At 45.6% G+C, this 24,986-nt stretch overlaps 1 protein-coding gene across 5 annotated transcripts in view; it reads right to left on the reverse strand.

Annotated features, from left to right (window-relative positions):
- ELMO1 (engulfment and cell motility 1) overlaps positions 1–24,986 on the reverse strand; it is a 422,552-nt gene that overhangs the window by 301,329 nt on the left and 96,237 nt on the right. For all 5 annotated transcript variants that reach the window (XM_036230489.1, XM_036230485.1, XM_036230487.1 and 2 more), the window contains exons 3-4: positions 21,014–21,054; positions 19,940–20,012 (exon numbers count right to left, since the gene is read on the reverse strand). In XM_036230489.1, coding sequence (XP_036086382.1) covers positions 19,940–20,012; positions 21,014–21,054 — 114 coding nt within the window. The remainder of the gene's footprint in view (positions 1–19,939; positions 20,013–21,013; positions 21,055–24,986) is intronic.

Raw genomic sequence — 24,986 nt, forward strand, 5'->3', positions numbered from 1 at the left:
TCCTTTCTTTTCGTCCGCCTTGTCAAGGATGTCTTGGTCGTCTGGGGAAGCCTACACAGTTCTTCTCTGAATACTGTTTTTAAACGTATAAAATGAGACACATAAGCTTGCAAACAAACCCACGGTTATCCAAATATTTTTTAAAATGTGTCATAGTTCTATCAGTGCAGGTATCAGCTAGCTTTCTCCAGAAAGAGCCAGATAGTAAATATTTAAAGCGTGACTGGCCAGAAAGTCTCTGTTACAACTATGATACATAATAAATGGGCATGGCTGTGTTCCAATAAGTGTTATGTGTAAAAACAGGTGGCAGCCTGGGTCTGGCCCCCGGGTCGCAGTTTGCTTTGCTGACCCCGTGTTAATGCATGAAAGAACAAGATATATTCCAAGGGCTAATAACTACCATAATGTCTAATTAGGTGCAATAATCACAAATGGCATTTGAGATAGCTATAATAACAGTAATAAAAGGAAATAGCTATGATTTCCACTGGTGACAGCAGCATAGATACTGCTTGTCCTGTTGCGACACGTTGCCTACACTTGTGATTCAAGGAATGCAGATTTTACATTTTCACACAGGTGTAACTTTCTTCCTACACAAGTTCATGGACCTGAGGTTAAAACAGGAGCTTTCCGCCGTACTTAGAAGAAAATCCACTTTCCTACCACGGTTTAAAAACCCTAGTTTGATGTGGCCCCGGCCGCCCTCCTGGGTCGCACCTGAAACACTTTCCACCGCAGTTTCCTCTGTCCCCTGTCACACCAAGCTCCCCACGCTCAGGTCCCTCACACCGGCTGCTCCTTCTGCAATGCGATGATCTGCCTCCTTGTCACATGAAGGCTGGGCCAAAATGTCACCTCTTTAGAGAAACATTCCCCGACGCCTTACGGCAGTCTTGGCCATGGCCCATAGATGGACACGCGGGGCCTGGAAGAGAGGTGCAGACTGCTCCAGGCTGGCACAGGCTCAGAAAGAAGACCCGGAACCTAACGTCGCCATTTGGTGATGCAAATCCTCAGAGCAGAATTACTGCCTTGAGCCGAGGGTGCAAGTTCATTTCTCGGGGCTCACACAGTTAGAGGAATGAGGGCCTTAAGCCTCCGATTCTTGAAACCCTGACCACCCTCCTGCAGCCTTATTTCATTTATATCCGGTCATTTGTAAACTTGAACCAAGCCAGGTCATCTTTCTGATCCTTGAACCTATGGCCGGCCTAGCAGACTAACTCTCAGTAGCAATGCCTACCACACTCTGCCCCCAAATCTTTACCACACTACCACATTCATTTCCTTCACAGCACTTACCCCAACCTGAAAGTAAATACCTTGTTTAGTTTTTTAAATTTCCTGTCTGTCTCCACAACCACGAGAACATCTTTGTGTTTTGTTCATTCACAGTGCCTAAAACTGCCTGGTACACAAAAAGTGTTCAGAAAATACTTTCTGAGTGAATTGAACAAACATTTTAATCATATCACGGCCTGGAGCGATAGCCAGAATGTATCTGTAAACGAAAGCCAAGCGGCCACATAGGTCTTCAAAGACATAAGTACGGTCCCTCCCTTCCTCCCACAATGCAAGCAAATCACAGACCACCTTTCCTGTCCTCCTCTATCCTGTAACCTTTATTTCATGCCTGCTCTGAGGCACATGTATCATTAAGCATTCTTTCTAAAAAATAAAAAAGAGAGAGAGAGAGAACTGAAATATATTTGCTCATGTTCCACTATGAATCCACGTGTCCACAACGACGCCCAGAATGGAAAGGAACCACAGGCCAGCAGACTGCTCACCAAGCCCTGCATCAGGCTGCCCCAGCCCAGACGCTAAGGTCCGAACAGCCCCAGGCCTGATTACTGCAATGACTGAGCTCCAAGGCTCTCAGGACTGACCAGAGCCACAGCCGGAAATCCGCCTACTCCAGCCCCAGGACGACGGGCCCTGTGATGAGAGCAGGTCAGAGACAGGCCCTGGAAAAGCCGAATCCAGACTCAGCGCTGGAAGCAAAAGGAACCAACAGTTTCCACTAGGGCAAGAACGGGCTTCGGCCTGGATCCCACCAAGGGTTCTTCCCTTCTCTGCCCTCACTTCTCCCTCCTTCCGTGAGGAGCGAAACTGGAGTTTAAATAGACTTTTCTAGAGGGGTTAGTAGGGATGACAGATGTAAGAGGCGGGAATTAAACATTCAAAACTGTGAAAGTATTAAACATTTGTCTGCACGCACCCCGCACTCAAGCATCCAGGCCTCGTCTCCAGAAGCTGCCTTGTCAGAGGAACGAACCCCGCCGTCTGAGAACTAGTAAGGTCGTGAGCAAAGAAAAGACCAGGCTCATCCCACCAGGATGGTGTTTTCCTTAAGAGCTGATCCACAATTAACTGCCACAGAAAGCGTTTCCTTTTTAGACTTATTCCCCGTCATAAATGAGCCTCTGCATTGCAGGTGGGACTAGGCTGATAAAACCACTTAGGAGCGAGGTTTGACGATTTCTAGTGAAGTTGAAGATGGGCATACCCTCTGACCCAACAGCTTTCCTACAGACTTTCCAATGGGGTCACATGGATGGATACGAGGATAGTCACTGCAGTACTATTCAGAATGCAGTTGGGCGAACAACTGCTTATCAGCACAAAAATGGACAAATCAACTGTGCTTTATTCACGTCACGGGATATTATACATATCCATCTAAAGATACAACTTCGAATAAAAAATTAAATTGCCAAAAGTTACCTGCAGTATGATACAAATCATTTAAATTCAAAACTCCAAACAATTCTCTGTATTATTCATGAATAGGTACACATCCGGAAAACCTGTAAAACATTCAGGAGAATAATATACACCAATGTCAGGCTAATATTTACCTCTTGGGAGGGAGGAAAAGGAGGAGTGACAGGGAAAATGATAGAGTAGGGTTTTAACTGGATGTGCACTTTTTTAAAAAGACGATCTGGAGCAGGATGTCATGATATGAACGTCTAGATGATTGGGTATACAGGTGTCGGTTATATCATTTTCTGTACTTTTCGATATGTTTAAAATATTTCATGATTAAAGAGTTTTAAATTACTATTCAAATGAATTCTGCTTTTAAAAAACACCAGTGTCCCTAGTACCAACCTCATCTGTCTGAATCAAAAGCAGCGGCTGGATTTCTGACATCTCTGTATTACTTTGTAATGAGGTAACAATTAACAATAAACATACATTTAAAAACAATGCAGTGGCTATAAATTAGCCTTGCGCAATCCTGCTCTTCTTTTCCCTGCCAACAGTTACATTCTTAAAACAACCAAAATGCAGTCTTTTTAAAAAGTGCCTATTAGTCAAGCCAGTGGTTTTCAAACAATGGAATTCTTTTGTTCTACAAAGGGGAAAAAAAATCCCTCAAATGATGCCTCGGAGCCTAAAATAGACCCCGAGATATTGTATTAATATTAGTTTTATGAGCTTAGGTTTGTAACTATGTTTTGTTAAAGTAATCGGCGGGAATAATGAGGTTTTCTTATTAACATAAAACCTCGATATCTGGCATTATGGGTGATCATCAGAATAATGTAACAAGCGTACACATTCAGTTTGTTTCTGTGCTGTGGTGTCTTAGCGTGGAGGAAACCCGGATGCATTCACACAGCGCACTCGCTTTCTGTTGCTGCATGACAAATTACCCCGATCCGAGGGGCTGAAACAACACGATGTAGGACATCACGGTTTCCGCGGGTCAGGAGTCCAGCGTGTTTTAGCTGGGTCCTCCGCTCAGGGTCTCCCAGGGCTGAGATCAAGGTGCCCGTTGACTGTAACCTTATGCAGAGACCTCTACCAAGTTCATTCCAGTTTTTGGTGTATTCATTTCCTTATGGTTGTATAACCAAGACCCCTGCATCCCCCATTTCTTAGCAGGCTGGCTGTCGACCAGGGCCCACACTCAGTTCTGAAGCGGAGGCTCTCAGGCCCTCACCCCGCACGCTTACCCACAACATGGCAATCCGCTCCTCGTCAAGGCTGACAGGAGAGTATCTCTCTAACGCTTCGCCTTCTTTTAAAGGGCCCCCTGATTAAGTCAGGCCCTTTGGATGAAGTCAAAGTCACGTGATTAAGAACGTTGCCTGCATCTGCAAATCCCTCTGACATTCAACGTGACATAATTGTAAGAGGGATATCTCGTCATAGTCACAGACCCAGAGCACACTCACGGGGACAGGATTATGCCGGACATGGAGCACCAGGAGTGGGGGATCGTGGGGTCACCTTAAAACTCTGCCTACCGCACACGGTGTGTAACTGTCAACGGCAGCCGTTTTTAATTGCTTATCTTGCGATCTCAGGAGTCTCTCCAGATGCTTGGAACAGGTACAACATGACACACTTTTCCTTTCAAACTTGTATAACACATCTAATCTCGACTCTCAGTGTGTTTATAATAAATATTGGAAGTAAGACAAAAATCACTCCAAACTTATGGAAAGGAATAAAATTATTATTATTTTTAACCTGTTATTGGGTGCCTGACGTGCTGTCAAGCCAATACGCCTGAACTGTCCCTGATCCTATGTGAGCCGGCGCGCAGGTGCAGTAGCGATAAGCTGATTTTGCTTGAGTGGGCGGATTCATGCCTGATTTAAATAAAACAGTACAACCCTCCCAGTCAATGACACGTTCATAAGAAGTGTAAATATATGCACAGGAATGGAGAAAATGAAATGCTTCATATTAAGGTCTGCTTAAAGGCAACTTAACCTGGAAGCATAAGTTAATAATAATGAAGCTATTATTACAGTTTATGTCCATTTTTTTTATTCATGTGTAAATAGCTCAAAATAGTATTTGAAAAGGCCAAATAAATCAAATACTTCTGCAATTTTCGAACCACCTCTAAAACCCCCTGAAATGGAACTTCCTTCACAACAATATAGAAGATCTTGGTTTCAGTTCTGAAGTTGACACTCAGAAGCTCTGTGACCTAAAACCTCAAAACACCTAAGGCCCCTGAGAGTCCTAAAAGCTTAAACGAAATCAGCCCTGTGAGTGACTGGTACCTGGTGGGTCCTCAACACCTGGTGGCTGCACGAGCCTGGACGGCCCAGCTTCTTTGACTCATTATTCAACTTCTACTGACATTTTATAAGGAAATAGTTAAGGAACTTATATAAGAAGACTCAGTTTAAAGAATGGACACTTAAACATTATTTTAGAGAGAGAGAGAGAGAGAAATGACAAATTATTGAAACGTCCAAACAAAAAGAGTCGATGTAAAACCTGAGTTGAATACTTTTCAGTCATTAAGAAAGTCTGAAAAGTAAATAGAGAGTATGACCCTGTGACTCACTGGGGGATGACCACGGGCTGCGTGACTCGCACGATGTTTTCCCAGCATCATCGCATTTGCTGCTCATGACACAGTGGAGGAGGCGGAGCACACCAACTCATCTGCGAGGATCCCTCTTACCTGTTAAAATGCAGGCTATGGAAGAATGTGTACGCTACGATCCCGTTTTATAAAAATAAATGCACGCCCAAACGCAGATATATTAAAATGTGTATATCCTAAAATGTCAGTGGCTTTCTCTGAGTAGTAAAATTCTGATAATTAAAAATACTTCACTCTTCCTCTTTTCTTCTAATATATCTCTGATGTGCTTAATCTGTTAGTGTAAATATCTTTAAATGAAATTTGATATTTCACATCTGTTAGGAGCAGTGACTACTGAAAAAAAAAGTTTTATATAAGTTGCATTCCATTGTTTTCTTAGGTCTAAACCTAACTACCATGCTTGAGAGCCAAAAGTTGCAAGAGAGAGGGCATCTGGACATAGAGGAGGAAGAAGGAAGGTAGTCGGTAGAGACTAGGAAGGGAACGTTTTTAAATGATGGCAAATAACCAAATAAAGGCTGTCGCTGAGTAACAAAGAGTAGTTACTGGTTTACAAGTGCAAGTTGAGCGCAACGAAGCATTCACTTTGAATTTTGAACTCTTAATCTTCAGACATGGCAAAGTCAAAGAACCAATTTCCTCAAAAGTTGAGCTTAAAAGAAGGTGTAAACATCAGGGTGCCTAATAAACTCCCCCTAAATGCCTCTGACCACTTCCTCAATGCACCTGGCCACTGCCCCTCCCCCGCCCGTAAGAAAGAGAAGCATCCTTTGTCAACATGGAAAGCGTTTCATTGCTGCTCTACATTTTAAGGATGCAAACTTTCTTCTATTTTTCTTTATCTATTTTTTCTTTTTCCTCTCAGCTTAAAGTTAAAATCTAGCAAAAGTGAAAGGCACGGTTTAATCTTTGGATAACTTCTAGAAAAGAGTGGACATATCCAAAAGTCTTTCTCCCCCAAAAGAAAACGGATGTTGCATGTGGTGGTTTAATTAAAAAGTCCCGAAGTTCTTTGCCACTCCTTCCAGAGGGAGGAGGGCCCATGTCCGCTCCTCCTGAATCTGGCAGGCTTATGATTGCGTCCAGCTAGATTCTAGCAAACTTCTGCTTCGTTCTTGAAACACTTGCTCGCAGGAAGGGCTCCCTCTCAGACAGCTTCTCAGAGAGACTTGCCACCATGCTTTGAGGAAGCCCAAGCCACATGGAAAGGCCACATGTAGGCACTGCGGTGTACAGTCCCAGCCGAGCCCTACCTTTGAGTCACCCCAGTCCAACAGCTAGACATGAGTGAAGAAACTTCCAGCCCCCAGAGTGTGTGTCTCTGCAGATGAGACTCCAGACGTCACAAGCAGAGACAAGCCATCACCCTCACCCGCCATCCAAGTCCACATGCCTGACACAGAGGATTCGCGAGCGTAACTAGTCATCTCCTCTGATCATGGGAGTTTTTGTTTGTTCGTTTCTAAGTTTGGGGCATTTTTAATGCAATGACAGATAACCGGAACAATAGGGACCAAAAGTGATCGTGCTCTAGCAGCTCTTCCTGTAACTTAACTCCAATCACCCCCAATGTCACCGAACTGTCACCTCCAGAAGACGATGCAGGGGGTCAGGATGTCCTTCCTCTGGTCTCCCCCAGTCTTTATACCAAACTTTCTATCTTTCTTTCATTCCTCCTTTTCCTCCTGGTCTTTCCTTCATGCCTACCCTCTAAGCCTGCCCTCGGGTCGTTGGTGTGCTGCTGTAGCAGGTATTTAGTTTTTCATTAAACAAACAGTTATCAAGCATTGTTCTAAACATCGGGGTAACAAAGGTGGGAAAATCCAATTTTTCTGTGACCTTGTAGAGCAACGAGTATAATGAACTATTTTTCACACTGTGGATCACAACCATTAATAGTCATGAAATCATCCTTAGCGGTCCAAGTAAGTACTTTAAAAACACAGAACAAAACAGAAAATAATAGACTAAAAATAACAATTAGGATTCCAAGTGGTCTGGTGACTACTGTTAGATGAATGTCTTCTGTCCCCTTTGGCGCATACGTGTGCATGCACACACACACACACACACACACACACATTGTACATATTGTGTCGCCATCTTAAAATACTGAGAAACCCAGACTAACAGCTATTCAAAAATAAACGTCATTCCTGACATATAAAAACAGGAACGAGATTGTGCTTAGGGAATTTGTAACTAAGTTTCTGGCTTTGGGACACAGAGTAAGAATCACAGAGTCACTCTCGGCACTAATCTCTGTTACTGATAATGGGTTTCTGTTGTTTACTGCGGTTAGTTGGGTTTAGAAGGGGTGTTCTGGTGTTTCCAGGGTCATTTTCGGTGAACGGCTTCCTGCCTTCGCAGGAAGCCCCTGTGCCGCCCCTCCCGTATCTGAGCATCACACAGTTAAATGTTTCAGGACTTGAGTCAGCCATTCGTTGGTTTAATCGCTGAACTGCAGAACATGGAATTACCACGACCTCGGGCATCCATCTTTGCCTGCAGCTCTAGAGACAGTCGTATCTTACCAGACACAAGCGAGGAAGTCTAAGCAAAAGCTAGATGCCTGTATAATCATCGCGTTACAGCCTCCGTCCAGCAGTCCGTGGTGAATATGAAATAACATGTCACACAAACCACCGACATCTGAGTAATACTGGTGGCAGCCAGTGCCCTCCCCTCTGCTCCTCCCTCTCCTTTATGTCTCGACTGAGACTGCCTTTTTTTCCCCCTTCATCTCAAAATAAGTATATGCTCTTCCAAATGAGGAAGAACACGAAACGATTTAAAATGATAGCTCTCATCCAATTCCCAAATTCTAATTAGGAAATTCTAAAACCACCCAAAAAAAAAAAATGTTTTTTAAGAGAAGACTTCAGAAAGTCTACTGCCAATTTAGTTTGAGTCACTCAGCGCAAAGGCACCGGGGTAGAGGCGGGGTGACGATCCCATTAAAGGGAATGGCCAAGGGGAACCCACTGCCGGGCTGGACAGCTCCGGGGGGCAGTCCAGACGACCTGAGGGGTGTGTGTGCATGCGTGTGCAGGTATATGTGTGCAGGTACACGTGTATGTGCGGGCGCGTGTGTGTGCACACGCGTGTCTCAATTTTCACTTGTCGGGCTTGACAGAATGAGAACGTGCTGAGGAAACCGAGAGCTGCACCTATCGTTCCGTCCCAAACAACAGCAGGAACCCAACCCCCACGTGGCAGTCCCTGCCTTTGTCTTCAACAGCTGCATCGGGAAATGTCCATCATGTTCCTAAAGTAAATACTAATACCCTCTGGGTTCCTGACTTGGAGAAACTGAAAATGTAAGGTCTAGGGATGCTCTTGGTTCATGTGACAAGCTGCTATAGACTGAAGTTTTCTGTCCCCACTCCCTCACAGCCAGTGTGATGGCATTAGGAGGTGGGAAGTTGGGGCGACTGGACCTTGGGAATGGAGCCCTGATGGAAGGGATTAGTGCCCTTATGAAGCTCCTTCTCCCCTTCCTCCATAAGGGGGCGCAGTCACAAGGTGGCCATTTATGAACCAGGAAGCAGTCCCTAGCTAGACACTGAACTTGCCAGTACCTTCACCTTGGACTTCTAGCCTCCGGAACTGTGAGGAATAAATTTCTGTATTTCTGTTGTTTAACAGCCAGTCTACGGCATTCTGTTACAGCAGCCCCACAGGGCTGAGATGCAAGCAAACACAAGAGGACAATTTTCAAAGCATTTTTTTCTGTTGCTTAAAATTGTTGCTCCAGCCTCTGTTCTTAATGGCTTGCTTTCACTAAATGTACGTGAATCTGCTGAGGAAACATATAATTGTTAAAGCTACACTGCAAATAGTTGTATTCAGTTGTTTCTTGGTTACTGGAAAATGTGTCACCACAGTGGAGTGTGACTATCATGAAAATTATGTGAACAATAACATAATTTGGGATATATTATCTCTCATAACTACAGTTAGGTTCTTAGAAGTTGTTATTTGCTACGAAGAAAATAGAAATGATAATACTGACTGTGCAGTTGTGTTTCGGTTTGTTCATCTGCGTGGTGATGATTTATCTGTATAATCTAAGGTACCAGAGGGGCTGTTATTTTTCCCTCCCCGTCATTACTGCTGTGAACTGGAGATAAATTCCTAAAACTGGCCAAGTGCTCAGAAAGAGGTCATTTATTCTAAATACAGAGTACTCAGATCCATGGGACAGGATTTAAGTATCATTTTATGAAATCCTATGAATTTTTTAAAAGTTTTAATCAACATCCTGCACAGTATAGTTATTACATATGTGTGCACATGTGTATGTGTGTGTGTGTGCGTGTGTGTGTGTGTACACACTTATTTTGAAAAAGATAATCAGAAGAGGCTGGGCAGACTGAAAGCCGACCAAAACTTCTTAACATCGTTTTAAGACTCTAAGAGGAATGTTAAGATCCATTTATTCACTCTACCATACCTCCATGGTTAATAATCTGAACGCATACATGCATATTCTGGTAAATGAATTAACCAACATCCCACATAATTTATTAACTGACTAATTGTCTTTTTTTTTTCTTGCAAGGAAAACTGCATCACATCAAATCAACAAACACCTACCCACTATGTTCGAGGAGCCATGTGAGACACTGAAGGCCACGCAGAGGTGGCATACACAGTTTTTGACGATAAGGCATTTGGAATTCGGCAGAAAGGACAGAGGAAAACACAACACTTCCGGGCAACAATAAAGAGATGCTGGTCCTGATCAGCTAAAATATGAACCTAAGAGATAGTAAACTAAAGAGACAGTAATTTCTACAGCAGCAGAGACAAAAGGAAGAGATTTATAGGAGGGCTGAATTAAGAAACGAATCTCCAAAACTGTGGTTAAGATTATTTCAGACAAGAAGCCAAAGTTTCTTCCATCTTAAAAACACTTCGGATTGGCACAGAGAGGAGGATCAGCTGTCCTGAGATGACACGTATTTTAATGACATTGCTTCAGAGCATGTTTGTTGCTAAGACTTATTTCCCTAGAGGCAAGGAGTATGTCATTTCACATCTTTATCCCCAACACATAATCTACTACCTAAAACATAATTGTGGGGTGATGGGGGGAGGGTGGGCCAGGACTGAATTACCCTGGAGAGACAGAGCAAGGTTTATTTGGAGAATACTAAGGCATTTTGTCTAAAGTTGAGTGAACAAGAGAAAGACAGCAAAATTGAAAAATGTTGTCTGGGGCTAGATCGTGACACACACCTCGGTAGCCAGGTTAAGTAAGAAAGTTGGGCCTTGTTTCCTCTCAGCAGTGGTAGAAACCACTCAAACAACGCCTCTAGATCAGGGCGCACAGGGCCCTACAAGCCAATAAGAGTTCACAGTATGGGTTTTCATCGTATGCAGGAATAAAGGGAAAAATCCGGAGGCCACTGGCACTTGTAGTGGGTAGTGTTCAAACGTGGCACTGACAACACCCACATTTGTGAAAAACACTTGATCCGCAGCCTTGATCTACTGACTCTGAATCTCTAGATTTGAGGCCATGATTTGCATTCACTTCTGAGAGCTGCTGCTTTGGAAAATGGAAATACCTTGGGTGGAAAGACACAGTTTTACTAGCCAAACTCTGTAAATATACTAAAAACCACTGCATTGCACACTTTAATTGGGAAGATGTGATGGTATATAAGTTTTATCTTAATAAAGATTTTTTAAAAATAAAGCAGAAGAGTTCATATCCTACTTAAAAGATGTTTTAAAAAATGTACTGAATCATATGGGTCCAAAAACACAGGGTCAGTTTGTAAACCTAATTGACTGAAAAATCATATTCTCAATAATCTTTCAAACATGACCACATCGATCATCAATCAGTCTCAAACTAGTCCACCTCTAGATTGAACACACTAAGAGGGAAGGGCCTGTGTCTTAATTACCTTTCTCACCCAGCATATATTTAGCTGTCAACTCCCCAATCAATAGGCTATATTTCAGATGTTTTTATACTTATTTATCTATGAATACAAGTTAGAACATTTTTGTATTCTAAATTAGAAGTATCCAAAAGAAAAGTTAAAATTGGATATGTCACTCAGATAACTAGCAATATATCATTGTTTTATCAGGCTGTACAAATCAACAAATATATCAAGAAGACATCTTTGTGGAAATAAATGAGTAGTTTTATTCAACTGCAATGTATGATTCTTATTCTTAGCCAAGATGTCAAGGAGGTTCGTGGATAGCAAGCTTTTGAAGGTAGACATTCCAGAAAGATTATTATCTGGTCCCGTTTTCTACCCGACATTTGATGTCAATCTCTACACATTCTTCAAAACATCCTTGCATTCTTTTCCTCTCCACGGTGAACTGTTTTCTGATAGTTTCTAGCATAGTTTCCAGCACTCTTCCAACATGGTGCATTCAGACTAATCACAGGGGTGTTGACAGTCCAAACATTTGTGGTCAGGTTCAGCTTAAAACCCTCTGAAGGCTTCCCAATGCTCTTGGGGTAAAGATCAAAACCCTTAATGTGGCCTTATAAGGCCTGGAGAATTGGGCCTTATGCAAAACTCTCCAGCCAGACATCTGCCCATTTTAAGGGCCTCTACCCCTCCCCCAACCTTTCTTCTTAGATCTCTGCTTAAATGTCACTTACTCTGGGCTAATGAGATCCAGACGCTAGCTCATATTTGTCCTTATGGCACTTACAATTGTAATTGGTTAATCTGGGGGTAAATATTTATTTGTCTTTCTCCCTTGCTGGGCTTTGAGAATCACGAAGGTTGGAACTATCACAAGCTCATCACCATGCCTGGCACGTACAGGAAGTCAATACGGATTTCGTTGATCGAATACATGCGTTCATGGTTTTTTTTCCTCCCAGCGTGGCTGTTTCTTTTTGACAGCCTTGGATTATGAGCTGGCAGATCCAGGACAATCAGCCTGTCTGGGAGAGCCCGCTGTTTTCCAAAGGCTGGTGACAGGCATACGAGCAGCCAATAAGGCTCTGAGCATCCATAATAAAGTCAGGTTCAGTCACAAGCCAGAAAAAATAAAATAAAAAAGAATTCAGCAGCAAAGCACATGTGAACTCAGAGTCTTTAACAAAGGGGACAGCAGGCTGCAGCGTGTGAGAAAGACAAGGGAGAAAAAGGGCAAATGGGACAGCGGGGGAGAGACACTTGGAGCCAGGAACCCCAGACGGGCCAAAGAGATAAGGCAAGGGGAAAGCGGGAACATATTTCTTTGCTCACTCCTGCCTGCTAGAGCCAGGCCTGGAGGTGCTGGCCCAGGTGTGCAGGTGGGGGCCAGAGCCAGTCACACCTGGCTGGGGTGCAGCCTGCCCAAGGCCGCAGCTGTGGCTTCTTTTCAACAAATCCAGACTCTCACCGCAAGCAGCAGATAAGGGGCTGCTTCCCAGGATATGTGACTGGTAGGAAATGCACAAGGTTCCTGGGCTCACGTTAACACCCCTGTCCTAGAGAGCGCTCTAGTTAGCAGTAACGAAGACCCGCACAAAGGGGCGAAGGGGCGGGGCTGGAAGTCGCAGGGACCGGAAGTCGAGGGGCCCGGAAGCTGCAGCAGCCCTCTCATAGGGCGGCAGACAGGAAACAGGAAGCAGAGCGAGAAATCTGGGCCGGAAGCCGCCTACTGTGCCTCATTTCTGGGTCTTGTCTCAGCTTCTCTTTGAGTCTCAATCCTTTCCGCAGACAGGTTTTACTCTGGGTACTTATGGCTCTGTCTGCCACGCCTAGCATTCATCTGGCAGGAAGATATACCTGCCGTGATGTAGTTTCGGCTTTGATTCCATAGGACCGCTCAAGTCTTGCAATCGTCGTCTCCGGACTCGCCTCTCAGTTACAGATCCCCAGGAGGGAATGCATGGGGCCCGGCTTGGGTAGGTGTCAATTTCTGGTCCCCATTTGCTGTGGGGTCAATAGGGAAGGGACGCATGACACCAACCCAATGATCTGCCCCTTGTAAGAGGCAGAGGCTGGGCAGCTCCCCAGGAAAAGACATGGCTTAGTTTGTTTTGTATTTTGTTCAGTGGTGGTGGTGGCGGCGAGGTGTGTGTGTGTGTTCAGGGATAAACCCATGGCACACATGGGGCTTCTTTAAGCCACTTAGCATACAGCACTTGTACTTATTCTCCCGATGTAATCCCCTTTGCAATGATTTTCTGTGACTTTCAAACTTTTTTGACCCCAAGCCAGAGTAAAAACTAAGACTACACATGTACACAAAACAAATATTTCAGAAAACGACACATGTAACATACTCTGATCTTTTTCTACTCTATTACACTCCATTTTTAATGCTCTTTCAACCTACTAAATTGATTTTATACCCACTAAGTGATAACCTACATTTTGCAAAACACTATTATTACCTCTATTTTCCTATAATCTTATCGTTTCAAAGCTACTTTACACTTTTCACATTATACCCAGAGAAGAAGAAAGTCCCCCAGTCTTTTTCTGGAACTACCCTAAACCCTGCAATATCTCAGCCACTCTAAAGAGAGAAACCAAGTCGACCTGACATGGCTTGTGTTTAAGGACATCAACACAAAACAGAGGCAGACATAGCTAATAGATGCCCCCAACAGCCTTCATTAGAGAGCCTATGGCCTTCACACTCAAAAGGCGGCGTTCCTGAGTCAGCCCAACACCCCATTCTCATTTGTTAGCGACCGACAGAGACACGTATTCTTGTGCTGTTCGACCTAGCTCAGAAGCGCCACCCACAGTGTCTATGCAATGCTGACCTCCACCCACAGGGCTGGAACCAGTTCCTTTGGACTCGCCAGCCCTGTTCTAAATGGAAGAGAGGCCCTGCGGGTGATGGTGTACCTTTGGGGAATTTCTGACGTACATTACTTACTTTGGCAATGCTGAGACTGTGACAGTCAATCTGATAACCAAGGCAGCCACCAAGGGACTAACAGGTGGGAGCCTACAGAGAGTGGAGACAGTGAACAGAGATGTCATGCCCCGGCTGGAACGGAGCAGGACTGCATGAGATGGCATCACACTTCTCAGAACAGCACATAATTCAAAACTGATGAATTGTTTATTTCTGGAATAGTCCATTTAATATTTTCAGACCATGGCTGACTGTGGTAACTGAAGCTGAAGATAAGGAGGGACTACTGTAATTACTTGGTTCCTTCCTTTCCTTCCTCAAAACCTGTGCCAATTTCAAGACTTTCTAGACCCTGGGATACAGGAATGCAGAAAATCAACATATTCATCTCACTGTGCTCTTTGTGGAGCCTAGTGCTCAAGGCGTGATAACGTGATAGCCGAGTTGCATTCTGCATGATAATTAAGTTGTCTCCTGACCTAGTGGCAAATACCAGTCCTGGGGAACACAATTCCTGTCTGCCTGGGGATTCTGGGAAGCTCATGGCCTGTCTGAGGAGCCAGAATGCCTAGGAAGAAACCAAATGCCACTCTGAAATTGTGACAAAACTTCAATTGTCCACAGTACACCACCTCCTAGGGGCATCCTCCACCGTGCCCCATGCTCTCTGGAGAACCACCTTTCTGCATGCTTAGAATTAAGGATGACAATTATATAATTCACACCAAAGTCAAATGAACATGAACTTGCTAATCCCTGGTGAGTGGAAGATTATCTGTTACAACGTCCTCCAAGTTATCCTCTTAAGGAACAAGGAAGCCACAGACCAAAGCTGGTAACCAGTGCTCACAGGCCATAACTTCCCGCATCTATTTTCTTGAGGCAGTTGCCATCCGGATCGCTGGCCTTGTATCAGCAAAGAAACAGCATCATGAATAAACTGGGGCCCAGGCCGCGGGGCAGGAAGGTGTCTAGGAGGTAGCCTAGGAGGCTTTGGGTCCAAGCCTCAGCCTGACCACCGCTTATCTGTATGGCCTAAACAAGTGGTTGCATAACCTCTGTCTTATGTTCCTCACTGTAAAATGAAGATAATAATGCCTCCATCATCAGACTGGAATGAGGATCATGAACTAAAATGCGTATAACTATCACTCTTTATCAGAAGACAAATTCCACTGGGATATTTAAAGTTGACAGACACAATTCACAAATATAAACCAGTGGAACTACACAAAACTAAAAAGCTTCTGCACAGCAGAGAAAACCATCAACAGAATGAAAAGGCAACCTTTGGAATGGAGAAAATATTTGCAAATCATATATCTGATAAGGGGTTAATACCCTAAATATATAAAGAACTCCTACAATTCAATATCAAAACAAAACAAAACAAAACACCAATCCAATTAAAAACGGGCAAAGCAGCTGAACAGACATTTTTTCAAAGAAGACATACAAATGACCAACAAGTACATGAAGAGATCCTCAACGTCACTAATCGTTAGAGACATGCAGATTAAAACCGAAATGAGAGTTCATCTCACACCTGTTAAAATGGCTATCATAAGAAAGAGGGACAGGGAAGGAAGAGGGAGAGGGGGAGGGTTGTTGGCGAGGAGGTAGAGAAAAGAGAACCCTCGCACACTGCTGATGGGAGTGTAAATTGGTGCAGCCACTGTGGAAAATGGTATGAAAGTTCTTCAAAAGATCAAAAACGAGACCACCATAATGATCCAGGTGTCCCACTTCTGGGCATATAGCCGAAGGGAATAAAACCAGGATCTCAAAGAGATGCGTGCACCCCCGCGTTCACTGAGACATTTATAACAGCCAAGGTATGGAAACGACTTAAGTGTCTGTCACCAGACGACTCGATGAAGAAGATCAGTGGTAGCACCGCATGGCATCACTTATATGCGGAATCTCAACAATAACAACAACAAGTCAAACGCAGAAATCGAGAGGAGAAAAGTGGCCGCCAGGGGCTGAGGGGTGGGAGGAAGTAGAGAGTCTGGTAAGAGAGCACAAACTTTCAGCTATAAAACGAACAAGGTCTGAGGATCAAATGTCAAATGTAATTATAGCTGGCAACACTGTATTATATGACTGAAATTTGCTTAGAAAGCGGAACTTAAATGTTCTCACTGAATGAATGAATGAATGAATGAAGTGATGGACGTGTTAACTAACTAGATGGTAAGAATCCTTTCACGATGTACACATATATCAAATTACCATGATGTACACTAAAATGTCCTCTGATTTTGTCAATTATGCCTCCATAAAGCTAAAAACATTAAATTCACTTTTCAATTTTTATCCTCTTTCTTTCCCTCCCTTCCTCCCTCTTCCTTCCCTCCCTCCCTTCCTCCTTTCCTCTCCCACCCCTTCCCCCATCCTTCCCTCCCTTCCCCCTCCCTCCTCTTCTCTTTCTCTCTCCCCTCACCCCCTCTCTCTGATATAGCCCTAAGATATAACAGTCTCTGGGGAAGAATTTGAATCTGTGAATAGCTGAACCTTCACTTTCTCTCAGGCACCTGCTACACTTCTGCTTAACCCTGCTCAAAAACGTGGCCTGAAAAACTGAAGTTAATGGCCTAAGAAGCAAACGAGACAATCCAGGGAATGAGCTTGGACCACAAGAGAAAAGTAGGGGCGAGCACCCATCCACCTGTCACAAGTATGTTAGCTCGCTGGACATGGGGAATCACCCTTCCTAAAATTACAGGTGGTGTTTTATCTGTGGCAGAGGAAGGGAGACCACCTCGTACACGATGGAAAATCAGTAAGAACATGCACAAGTTTCAAAAGTTAGTCACCAGTTACCATGGTGATGCAAATATTACCTAACTCACTGGGTTGTAAGTAACCAGGATGGTGTTAAATACATTACTTTAAAAGTGGAAAATAGCCCTATTTTTAGGAATTTTGCAAGGGACTGGATGGACCCGACGACTGACTAAAGACAGCCCGAGTTTGTCCCTGCGGAGACAGGATTCGAGGTCCCTCTCCTGCCCTGTGTGTGTTGAGTTCTGTGTCACATGCGCAGGCAGCTGTGCCAGTGACAGCTGCAGGAGGAAGAGCAATGGCATTTTATTTACAAACAAAGGGCTGCAATTAGGAAGATGAGCCGTCTCACTCCCTAAACTCTTACCGAAAGAATAAGCCCTGCTGTCTCCCCACCCCCAGCAGGCACACACCGGCCCCAGACCTAGGTGGCAGTGCCTTTTGAATTCAGCGTTAAAAACTTCATCGAGACAAACAAAACTTCCCCCAAATGACTAGGATGCCCAGCAAAATAATAATGTCCCCACCATCCTGAGTAGTTTGAATTTTCTGAGTCTATGTCAATTTTAATTAGAACAAAACCATGACTACTATATGAATTTTAAACTTATTCTGAGAATCAGCTGCACGCGCACGCGCGCGCGCGCACACACACACACACACACACACTCCTAAGTCAGACTCAGCGCACGACTTGTGTTCATGGCGCAGTGCCCGACACAGACCCTGACTCTTTGGAAAAGCTGTCTCGAGCAGGGTTCCTCCGGTGGCCCCGGTGTCCTGCACCGGATGTCCACAGAGGGCTCTGAAAACGCAAAATTTTCAGCCACATGCTGGCCCACGCGGTCTCAGTCTCGGGGGCTGGGATCTAAATCTGCAGGCAAGACAGGTTCTCTCTGCGATGCCCAAGTCCTACAGTCGGAGGATCCTGTCCTTAGTGACCTCCGACCAACCGAGGTCTCCTGACAATGGTGACAGAAGACAGGACAGCCACCGAGGGAGGGACACGAGCCAATACAGATTAATCAAAGGCAGGGATATTTGTGACTCAGTGGCCTTTGGACCACAACCCAGGGCAAAAGTCCCGCACAGTGTACATGTATTACGTATGTGTGTGTACAATGCGAGTATTTTACAAACTACATGGGTGATATACCCTGACCTGTTCTTTCTAATATATTCCAATTTTCAATGCTATTATAACCAGCTAATTGATTTCACTATCCACTATCCACTAATTGATGATATTTGAAAAACCCTATTATGGCCTTTATTATCCTATCATTTTATCAAATAATAATTTTTACACTTTTCCTGTTATACCCCAACTAGTAGAAAACTGTCCAATATTTTCCAATAATACCCCCAAAAGTCACAATATTTCAGTTGCCTTTAAAAGGTGAACCCAGTTGAAATGAGACAGTCTTCTTCTTAAGGATATCAACAATAATACCTTTAACTGCTAACATTTACCTTTCACTTATTTATTTCCTCTTTATCTCACAAAGAATAGCATGCATATTATATGAATGTAGTATGAAATAAATGAAAAGTATTAAGAAAATGAAGCAAGGGGAAAATAAAGACAGGAAATTAAGTGTTTGTGAAATCAATGAAAGGAACAAGTAAAATTAACAACACAGGCCAGGAAACCCAGTCCATTTGCTAAGTGTCAGCAGGTGGGCCATCAGGTTGAAGAGGAAAACACAGCTGGTTATGAAAACTCCAGTGCCCATCTGAGAAGAACAAAGCAATTTCTAGAAGCATTTCTGGGCCCCTGGCTGCGCCCCCTCCAGGGGAACTGAATGCCCCGCCCCCATACGCCCTCCTCAGGGTCTAGTCAGCAGTCTCAGTGGGCGAAGACCCTCATTACTGGGCCCACCTTCCCCTGCCCCTTGATTCTGGGTAAACTTGCAGTGACTCTAGGGACCACTGGTAGGGAAGAGCAAAGCATGGCGCCTGAGGTGACCCAAGTCTCCCACGTTACTTCTGTCCCAGCACCGACCACCTCGTCGTGGTGAAACCTGTTCCCAGGGCCAACCCCACGAGGTCATCGTTCCATGAGGACGATATTGGCTCCTTTGCATGTCACTGAGCACCCCATAAGACTGGGCCAAGCACTAAACTCTCATGGAAATCCCCAAAGGAAAGGGATAGATGCGTGAAGATGGGGACTCGCTCGTCGATCCTGCTGTTTACCACCCCGAGGCACGCACTAAACAACTTGACTTTGAGGATTCGCTTTCGCCCTTTTACCCAAAGCCAGTATCGTTTACATCCCAGGTTAGTTAGAGGAGGAAATCGACAGTAATGTGTCCCAGTTCTTGGCACACAGTAGGTGCTGAATAAGTGTTAGCTTTACCCTCCCATTTCAGAAATCTTAAGATGTTAATGTCATTTGCCGCCAGAGCCACTGCAGTCTTCATACGCCTCTCCTCACCCCGCCAAGCTCCCCAAACCATAAAAATCAGCCAAGAAGCAAGCAGATTCCCAAAAGCCATAGCACGCTCAGTGCCTACACAATGCCACCTTTGAGGAGATTACTTGTCGTTTCAGCTACTTTAAGACAGCTTAAAGGAACAACAACAACAGAAAAAAGGTCTGAGAAAGGACAGCTACACTGTCGCCAAGTGTCGCATAAACGCTTTAACCACGCCGTAAGAGCGGTCATCGGGATTCCCTGGTCGGAGGCCAGCGCGGTCGCTGAAACTGGACGCAGAAATACGTCTGGCCTTCGCCCTCGAGCGGGCCGAGCGCCGCCTCGTTGACACTCAGAGACCAGCCGCTGGCCTCGCAGACTTCGTTTTCACGGCGGGTCGACATAAAACGCAGAGCAGCACGTCCAGGCCTGACCAGAGCCAACGCCGGCCACGTTCTAACGTCCTCGAGTGCAAGTGTCCCAGAGCGAACCACGCGCCGACCCACCTTTTCGGTGATGTAGAAGTTCGAACTGTCCGCGTGCTGCAGTGCGTAGTATTCGTGGTTGGCCAGGGACCACCTTAAAAAGACAGGCATAAAGCGATCAGAGAAACGGCACAGGCTCGTTTTCGTTTTTACAGCGTGATAGCGTTAGATGAGTTAAATACGCCACGATTAGAATCGGGCCAGCGGTCAGTGTGCCCGCAAAGTAGCTTCTGAAACAAAATGACATTAGCCCGCCCTCCGTCACCCGGAGACTCGTCATTTCCTAAGTGGATCGTCTAGGTCTTTTTCAAGCGGACTGCTCACCTTTAAGCATTCCATCTTCATGGCTTTGGCGTGGGGCGGGGGGTATTTAAATATAAAGTTCTATTCCTCCCAATTTTGAAGGAAAGGAGCAGAGAGAAGAAAACAAAGGAAATGAATGCAATTTAAATTTCTGACCACTGCCGCATTTCGACAGTCTCCTCATTCTACAGTCCCCCGTCGGTACGCTTGCTCCATGTTGGAACATTCTAGTTAAGTATCTCGGGTCTTAAAGAAACTCCAGGTAATGCACGAGCCACGGGTCTGCCTTAAAAATAAAAAAAACGCAACTTTTCAGAGCACGCCACTTCCGTGTGTGTATCTCTTCGAATTGCTGGGGCAGCCCGAGAGGGGCGGGAAAGCCGTGGGCTTGCGACAGCCCAGGTGGCAGCGCCGCTGCCACCGACCTGTCTTTTAAATTACTTTAGGGGGGGACCAGAGCGGTCCTCTAAATGCACGTCAGACGAAGAGTCTATTTAACCTCTGGAACTTTCCACCGCTCCCTGCTGAGAAGGATGAATGAACCCAACTTTTCAAAACAAACAGAAACCGCCCCAGTGTGCGCGCCCCAGCCCTCGGGCTCTCTCCTCTTTGAGAACCAGCAGAGACTTTGGGGTGGGAAGAGGCGTGCAGACCTTGCGCAGCACTTCTCCATGTCTTTGAGCAAGTCGAGCAGTGACTTAGGAATTAAATTTCACAGTTGCTCGAGAATTTTTTGTCCGCCTCTAAAGTTGTGGGCTGCAGCCCCTCAGATGAATGTTGAGCGACACTTACCCATCACAGACTTCCTTTATTATTGCAGACAGTGGTTTTTTCTGCAAAATAGCAAAAAAAGGAAATACTTTCTGTTAGTTTCATTTCATCATTTTAAATGAAAAAAGAAGAAGCAGCCGCCTAGTAAAAAGACATCTAAGCGAGAATTTCCATTTGCTGTTCTTAGTTGTTGTCAATGAGTCTGTTGTTTTTCTCAAGGTAATAACCTACCAGCCAGCACCACAAATATATTAATGATTGATTACCCTGATGGTACTTTTTCCTATACTTAGCATTATTAGTTGAACAAAATACACATCATATATAACTTAGGTGCATTAAAATCAGGATGAAAACACAGCTTTGTTCAAAGATTTCGGAGGCAATGAAAGCCCTCATGGTCAAGTGATAGGCAGAATTCCTCCGGAGTACATAAATCAGGCAACCAGCAAGTGGGCTTTGTGCAAACGAGCTTGGATTCATGATATCGTTATGAGAACACGTGGCAGATGGAATACGAGGGATTGCGAAACTGTTCCTACAGAGCGCCTGGAATTCTTCCCCCGACATCGGCCCCCACGAATGCCAGTCACGCAGCAGCTTGAGCTGGGCATACGCGAGCCATGGGACCGTGACACCAAGTGCCCCGGTGCCGACTGGCGGCTGACCACAGCTGTGCTCTGCGCCTGACAGCCACAGCTGCGCCCCGCCTGCCTCCGGAGGGAAGGAATGCAGCAGAGAGACACACACAAGGCTCACTCAGAGATGCTGAAACACTTTCTGTTCAGGATGCAAACAGACCCGGTCTGTCTCCTGGAGTGGACAATGGTGTGTCAACCGAAAGAACAGATCACAGACAAGAAACAAATGGGGGGAGAGAAGTCAAGTTAATAATAGCACGTGGTCCCGGATTGTCCGATACGAGCACTAAGAAGCGTCTACACTCAGACCTGTCCTTCTCCTGCCCCGCTAACGAGTGACGTGACACGGGGAACGGCCTGGATCAAGCAGGACCGGTTCGATCTAGTTCCGTCAACTTGTCTGCAGTGTGACTACAGTTTCCTTCTCTGGCTGACCCACAACTAGTTCATCTGTAAAATGGGCATAGGTCCTACCCACTCCTCAGAGCTGTCCCAAGAATTCAATGAGAATTAATACAAAGGGCAAATGACCCCCCTCCCCCCCCACACACACACACAAAGGGTGAGGGCTCCGGCTTTCCTGCCCTCTCCTGTCGCTAGGAGAGCATCACTTCTTCCTCGCGTCTTTGCCCTCCTGGCGAGTTCTGAGCCCTGTCCAGAGCCCTTTCTGAGGACCCCTGGCCCCTGCTAAAAGCTCCAACTCAGTCCTCAGCGTCCTTCCAATGACCCCCTCCCACTGGGACTCTGGCCTCTATGACTAAGTGTTCGGAAGAATGCCTGGCGACAACTGTGAACACAGCGGGGGGACGAGGGCCCTGGAGCTGCCAAGGAGCGGAAGGGTGGCGGCCCGTCTCCGTCAGAATGACACTGGAATTGGAGACTGGGTTCTACAGTGAAGGTACAGGTCACACAGTCCTAGGCCACTGTTCATGGCTTTCGCTGTTATTTAAGGGACAAACCAAAGGACAACAGAACTTTAGGAACAAAACTTTTCTCAAAAGACAAAGATTTTGCACTTCTAGCTGCCAGACACCTCTCTAGGCTACCAGGGCTTCATGAGGACCATCAGTCTCCTAGCCCCCTGATCTTACTTCGTACACCCTCAAAACTGAAACCTAAATAACAGGGCCATATTTATGTTTCATTAAATGACATTAAAACAACAGATCAGGACAAGGAAGAATTGCTATGGAGTTGGAGTCGGCTCTTAAAATAACAGCTCCCAGAATTAGACTTCCTAGTCGAGGTCTCATAGAGGAACTGCTTGAATTTTAATTCGGGTCTGATTCACAGAATCAGAATCAAATTTGAAAAGACAGAAGTCTATGGACTCCTAGAACTATTATATCTAGAGCATTCTGATATTGGACATACGAAAGGAGTAAAGACTATGGAAGAGTGAAGCTCAGAGGTTTAATGCAGAGGAAAAGGAACCACAGTTAACTGAACAGAATGCGCCCATAATGATACGTCAGGAAGCACAGGGAGGGGCCCACAGCCCAACTCCCGCACCTGCCCCTCCATTCTTCTGCTGTTCCAGGGAAACCTCGGCCCCCGCCACCCCAACCTGATGCCAACGACCTTTCACGTGCTCAGCTCCCCTAAGCCACCCAGCTTATTCTACACTGTCACGACCACCTTTTTTCGAAACCCTCTGTCCAGAGCTTCTGCGGTATTTCCTTTATTCTCCTATAGTTATAGCTAATAATCCTGCAATAAACCCCAAGAGATCTTTCACGGCCTCTCTTTTACCTCTAGCTTCCAAACTCCAAACGTCTATTCCTGGGTCTTCTGCTTTTACGTCATTGGTCAGTTCCTCATTCACATCAACCGCCCTGAGTTCTGGCCCAGACACTCTCTTGGAAATGTTCGACAGTCTGTTAAATATGGCGTTTTAACTCTCCTTCGGGCACCTTATTTAACTTTACAAACAAAACTCATCACTCGCAATCCCCTACCCATCAATCCACCCCAACAACGGCACGTCCCCAAAGGTCCCCACCGCCGCCTTCTCACGACACCACCCTGCCCCCCAGGAGGACCCTTTCCTCAGTCTGTCACAAGGTCATGCGACATGTTTCTCTGTGCCATGCACATCATGACTTCTCACCTCCTAACTCCCAAAACCCTGATGCTCCTCGTTCCAACTCCTGCTCTCAGGCAAATCCGCTTCACCAGACCTGGGTACCAGCCCATCCTTACCAGCTAACTACCCGCCAAGAATTCCCAAGCGAAAGCTCCACTGGTGACTCGTTCCCGTTTTCCATTAGTCTCAACGCTCCATTTGCCCGCCGTGGGCAGTTCTTCCAAGCACATTTCTAAGGAAGCTGCTTTCTCCTTTTCTTTAGTCTGTGATACGCACACCTGTAAGACACTGAGCTGCATCATCACCTGCTCCGCAACTGCTCTCCCCTTATCCCTTTCCAGGCCTTACCAGCGCCTCTGCTAATAGTTCCCAGAAGCCCATCACCAGACCCTCGAAAACAAGCCTTCGCATCTCCCAGTTTCTTGCTCTCTGATCCTCACATTAACTGCAATCATACGAAATCGGACTTCTCCCGCGAACTTTGCTTACGTCACTCTTTTGCTCTAACATCCTCTGTAGGTCCCCAGTGACCATCACCTATTAGTTCACATCCCTCGGCTTGTCATCTGGATCCTTCCGGAGTCTGGCCTTAAGCAATCCGACTTCCTAGTGATGCTACACACGTTCCCCAGGCTTCTAAAATTGGTCGGTGACTCACCACCACCACCACCCCGCAAAAAACTCCCGCCTCCAGACTTTCCCTTTATTTGTTGCAATGTCTGTCTCCTTTCTGTCCCAGCTCTAACAATGACCTCTACCTGCCACTAACATCCATGTCGAAGCCACCGCCTCTAAGCCAATGTCCCCTCTCTGCCCTCAGGACGTTGAATGAAGCACTCCTGAGGTCTGTGCACATCTCTCGAATCATCTCGTCCTGAGAAAAAGGCATCGTAATTCATCTTTGTCACCTCCTCCACCCCTCAGTGCTAGTTACCACCACGCGTAGGTGCTAATGGGATCTAAGAGGAGACTCCATACGTTTCCGTTAAATGGAAAATCCGCACATTCACTAACTTTCCTTTAAAAAACAAAATCGAAAGGCTAGAATATAAAGCAGACTATTCTGAAGGGTAGCCTGGACTCGTCGGCACTCCCTCTGCATGCTCCCGCGTGAGCCACTGTCGGGTGGTGCCGAGCAGCTGCTGGCTGTAAACCATGAGACCCGCGAAGGCTGTCGCCACGGCCTCTGCAGACCACGCTCCAGGAGTCGCGTGATTCACGGCTCGGAAGCGCACAGAGCCGGACAGCTGATGAAGAGTGTAACTCG

This window comes from Rousettus aegyptiacus, unplaced genomic scaffold (assembly GCF_014176215.1).
Source record: "Rousettus aegyptiacus isolate mRouAeg1 unplaced genomic scaffold, mRouAeg1.p scaffold_m13_p_13, whole genome shotgun sequence".
NCBI lineage: Eukaryota > Metazoa > Chordata > Mammalia > Chiroptera > Pteropodidae > Rousettus > Rousettus aegyptiacus.